The sequence below is a fragment of the Ciconia boyciana genome, chromosome 5 (genome assembly GCF_034638445.1).
Source record: "Ciconia boyciana chromosome 5, ASM3463844v1, whole genome shotgun sequence".
In the NCBI taxonomy this organism is placed as follows: Eukaryota; Metazoa; Chordata; class Aves; order Ciconiiformes; family Ciconiidae; genus Ciconia; species Ciconia boyciana.
In genome coordinates, this window is record NC_132938.1 from 83,311,743 (window position 1) to 83,316,652 (window position 4,910).

The window sequence follows — 4,910 nt, forward strand, 5'->3', positions numbered from 1 at the left end:
TATTGTTCCTAGGTGGGCAGAATATGCCACCTAACTCTATTTCAGAAAGAATCCTGTTCCCTAGCCATCACAGCAGTCCAGGTTTTTTTAAAGCCTGCTCCCACCCTGACAAAGTAATTCATTAAGCCCAGACAGTCCTTTCTGACCTTTGCTCTCCTCTCAGCAGGATGATCTGACTAAAAGGGACCTACCTGCCAAACCTTCATTTGAGCTGAGGTGCTTCCTGGAGAGCAGGGAGCAGTGAATGAAGTATGTGGGGGTTAAACCTTTGTTACTCCAAAGAGTCCCAGCCACTTCTCAGTAATTCTTTAGCACTAAGATTTCAGGGCAAGTAACTCACTTCTGTCAAAGTTATTAAGAGTCGGTTCACTGGTCAAGTTGTAAAGGACTGTCAGTCTGAAAGTGTTTATTGCTTATTTAATGCATTACATAAGTTAAAACACTTAAGTTCTTACTACAGTGTAGGTAACCACACTTCCTAGTATGCTTCAAAAGCCCTAAGCAGTCGATACAAAGATGCATCCCATAGCCCCACTCAAAGCCACACAAAGTCAAGTCCAGGGTCCAGATTTACCTGGATGGGCAGCTGCTTGGAATGCTGCTCATACCTTCATAGCCTACCTTGCACATCTTCAGAACTTGTTTGAAGTTGATTTTTCAAGTTGCCAAACGATTTCCTAAAGGGGACGGCAGAGATCCGCTGCTCACACAGTTTAACAAGGTTTGATAGGGGATTTACAGAGCTCTGCACTTGAGAAGGTCTCCTACTGAAGAAGGGGTAAAGTTTAGGGGCTCTGTGATTAATCTAAGCAGGTTTGCCATTCAATAAGCAGCTTCCAAAATCCCATTAATGGTATCCCCACCACTGATGAACAATTTGATCTTCGTGTTCAGTCACTAGGGTCCTATTCCCGCATTCTTCCCAACGTCTGACCTTCCCGTTCTCCACCAAGATAAACTTCCACTCTACTTTGGTGTCTACTGGCAGACTAATGGATTCAGACCAGAAGCCATCCTTGTCGTACTTGAGGGGAACATAGCTGTGCCACTGGCCAAGACACTCGTGGTCACCAGTAACACCAATCAGCTGAGCGTCAGAGTGCGTGACGTAGTGTACGCGGAAAGTCACATGGATATTTTGAAACATGGGGGGCACAGCTGCAACTCTCTTTGCTTTCAAGTCCCCATCAGGGCAGTCTCCTTGTTCCCATTCCTTGCTGTCAGAATCTTCCACACTGCCATTCTTGCCAGCCTCCCCGCAGGCCAGGTGCTCGGAAACAACTTCCCACTCTTCATGGTCCAAGTCCCTACTCTCAGCTGGCTGACCCGGCTGTTCCTCGCTTTTGTCCTTACAAACATCATCGGAGGCTCCTGCCAAGTTCATCACACAGCATCCATCACTTGCCTGTCCCATCTGGGGTCTCGGTTCGCCTGCCTGGCTGCCGTGCATATCAGCTGGATGCTCCCTGGAGTCGGTGGCACCCGGCTTCGGGAGCAGCTGCTCCACCTCCAGAGGTTCGCCTGGAACTCCACCACTTGGAACATGGTTAAGCTCTTTCCTTGGTACAGCCGCCAGATCCTCCCCTGGCTTCCGAGGGCTGGACAGGGCAGCAGCCTTGGCCTCCAGCAGCACTTGCTCACCGCTCGCCAGAAGATCCTCTAAGGGTGACATGTAATTAAAACAGGAATGGTTTAAGCAACGCAGTTAAGCTTAGCAGCAGCAAACCCAAGTCCTCGCTGGCAGGCTTGGGCAGACTGAGACACCCCGAGCACCGGCTCCCCCAGCAGCGCTCCCCGCAGCTCCCCCGCCCGGTACCTGTGGCCGCCGCCGCCTCGCCCCTCGCCTGCGGGGTCCCCTCGCCACCGCCCCGCAGCGGGGCCGCCGCCGCCTCGCCGCCCTCCTCGCCTCGCCCGTCACCGCCGCCGTACCAGAGCCAGGCGACGAGGGCAGCCAGCAGCCCCACCACCAGCGCCGGCCACAGCCCCGCTCCCAGCCAGCCCCAACCGCTGGCCTCGACGGGGAAGGCGGCGGAGGCGGCGGGGAAGCTCGGCGCGGCGGCAGGCTGCCGCAGCACGGGCGGGCCGCGGTCACGGGCCATGGCCGGGCGCTGGCAGCGGGGCTGCTGCCGCCCCCCCCCCCGGCGCCGCTTTAAGCTGGGCCCCGGCCCCGGGGAGGAGCCGCCCGCGGGGCGGGAGGCGGCTCCCCTCGGCGCCTGGCGGGGCCGTCGGGCCGCCCCTGGGGCGGGCGGAGGCTGGGGTGAGCGGGGGCGGCTGAAGGGAGGGAAAAAGGCCGGTCAGAATAAAAAAGTCGCAAGTTAGGGGAGAAAAAGTTGAAAGGCTTGCTTTCTCTTCCATCACCCGCCCGCCTTTTCTGCTATCTCTTCTGGTTTTTTTCCTTCTCTTGCCTCGTTTTGTCTCTATAGCTCGGCACTCTGCACAAGGTAGCCACGCTGCAAGTGGTTTAAACCACAGATAAGGCAAAAATGAAGGGAGATGACATGCAAAGGTTGAGGACTGAATGCTTGGGCTTCTTTCCTATTTTTGCATGAAAGAAAGCATTGGAGCTCTAGTAACTGCAGAGGTTTATGAAGTTTAATTCTAGCAGGACCGGTGGGCTTAGATTCATACGCTCTAACAGGGGTGTGCTGACAGTGACTGATTTGCTTGTACTGATGAAAATCCAGGCTTTCTCTGGTGTCCCTGAGAATTGAGATGAATTCACTACTAATTTTGTAGCTTCTGCATCATACTCTAATGTCTACAAGTGGATTTCTTAACATCGTCCTGCTCTCCTGTCTTCCGTATTATGCTCAGGAAGCTTTTTTGGACTACCAGGACTTCAGAGTCCATTAGTACAGAGCATATTTGATGTTTATTGTAATTTACCTTCATTTTACTACCCAATTTTCTTCTTGGAGTGTTGATGTTAAAATTTTATTTCAAAATTAAAAGGTTATACAGATAAATCTTACTAGGAATCCAAGAAATTTAGTAAATGCAACTTATGACTTTGTATTTTGCATTGATAATTCTGGAGTTACAAACTGTAAGAATGTTTATCAGTGTAGACTATTGACACCAAAGATTAACACCAGAGAAGGAGTGAGGGGAGGCAGTTCTATTCAGTTTTGACTACTGTCTTTTTTAAATCCATTCTCTTTATCTGAACAAAGGTGTTGTCATTACTTGATTTCTAAAGGCCACTGATGAGATTTTATCCGCTATCTCATTAGAAAAGAGAATGGCTAAGTGGATGTCCCAGTAGGTCTATTTCCAGTGTGTGAACTTCTTAATCTTTCAGTGTCATTTAGAGCAGTGCTACCTCAGCTTAACAGGACAGTAAATGTCATTTGAATTTATAGAAGCACAAGTGTGCAGTCCTTGCGGTGAAGTTCCCTGGCTGATATGGTATATGGTGGCCTGTGCGAATACACAGAATTCATGATCTAAATATTTTTCCTTTCTTTGCTTACCACAGTAGCTAAGTCACCTTCTCTGAAGCCCTCCTCCAACAAAGTGCTAAGCTCATGCTTAAGTAAAAATATCTATTTTGGTACTTTGATGTGTGGGATGCATTCAGGCATGTGCTAAACATGCACTGCTCAGATCTTCTGCTCCATAATACAGGAAAAGAAAAGAGCTGAGGAGCTAGGACCTGCCTGGGCACTTTCTCAGTGAATGTGGTTTTGGGTGCACTATCTTTTACCACTGTTGATGCTTCAAGGTGCAGCTTAGCCTTGCTACTTAAAACAGACACTTGACTGTACTGAGATGTGTTAACTACTGATACTCTGCGTAGTAGGTGATATTTTCGCAGTTTACTTATATTTCTTTTTTCTAGCCTTCAAAACAGAGACAGTCCCATGCTCTGTATTTGTACACCACCTTGCTCAGCTGGGATTATCAGTTAGGGCACCTACATACTACTGTTCTTTAGGTAGCGTGTGTATGCTGCAGTTTAAAATTCCTAGTAATTTCCCTGAAGCAGAGCAAACAAAAATCATTAATTATTGTATCATTACTCTAAAAGAGCATCCTTCTGCCAGCCCTCAGCCCAGATGAAGAGTAGTGTTTGGAGCTGGTAACCCCAGTATTTATTTTCTTAAATATATTTGATAAAACAGCTTAGGAAGGAAGAGACACCAAACTAACCCAGCTTAGAAGTGACTATTACAGAAATCCTTAAGGAACAGTTTCTTTTGAAGACACAGAAATGCACGTGCTGAAAAGCGGCGTGCTGCTTTAAGGAGCAAGAAAAGAGCAAAGGTCTCCTCTGGTTCTATTAATCTTCCATGCTCATACAAGTCTCTTCTGTTGCCAGACTCTTTTTCATCCAGTATCTGCAGAAGAATCTAAAGCAAAGCACACAGATTGCTTTGAGTGCTCAGGGAGTAATTGTTGTTACCAGTAATGCATGTGAATGATTACAAAAAGAGGGAGTCACAAAGGACCCAAGTTCGACCAAAGACAAGCTTGCTGCACAGCTGGGCAGGGAAGGACAGTTCTGTAACCAAGATGCCGGGTTCCCGCGCAAGTCCTACGTAGTCCCCAGAGGGCACCTGCTATTTTTGCCCAGTCGCTTCCAGGTGCCATCAGCATCCACTGATGCAAATGCGTTTTGAGTGCTGTGCTCTCCTAGACCAGGGCCATCCTTGTAATCTGCTGTGGAACAGCCACAGTTCAGAGGCGAGAGAAGATTTGGTGAGCAAGGGGTTCAGCTTTATCAATGATTACTTGCTTGCGGTGGCTGCAGTGGGTGGCAGGACCTGAAAAGGCTTCATAATTTGCAAACCTCCTGGAAGGATTGCCCTTTAGTCCAGCATAAGTCCACACCGTTGCAGAAAAGTTGTCTGACTCTTTGGCTCCCCTGTCCTCACTGCCTGTTTTGTGCAGGCCTTTGCTTTCATGTG

The 4,910-nt window shown here is 48.9% G+C and overlaps 1 protein-coding gene across 1 annotated transcript; it reads right to left on the reverse strand.

Annotated features, from left to right (window-relative positions):
- Positions 1–357: 357 nt before the first annotated feature.
- STBD1 (starch binding domain 1) lies at positions 358–2,223 on the reverse strand. The gene is made up of 2 exons (XM_072861672.1): positions 1,817–2,223; positions 358–1,659 (listed from the first exon to the last, which is right to left on the reverse strand). The coding sequence occupies exons 1-2, from the start codon at positions 2,097–2,099 to the stop codon at positions 848–850; spliced, it is 1,095 nt and encodes a 364-aa protein (XP_072717773.1). The 5' UTR covers positions 2,100–2,223; the 3' UTR covers positions 358–847.
- Between the last annotated feature and the right edge of the window lie 2,687 nt (positions 2,224–4,910).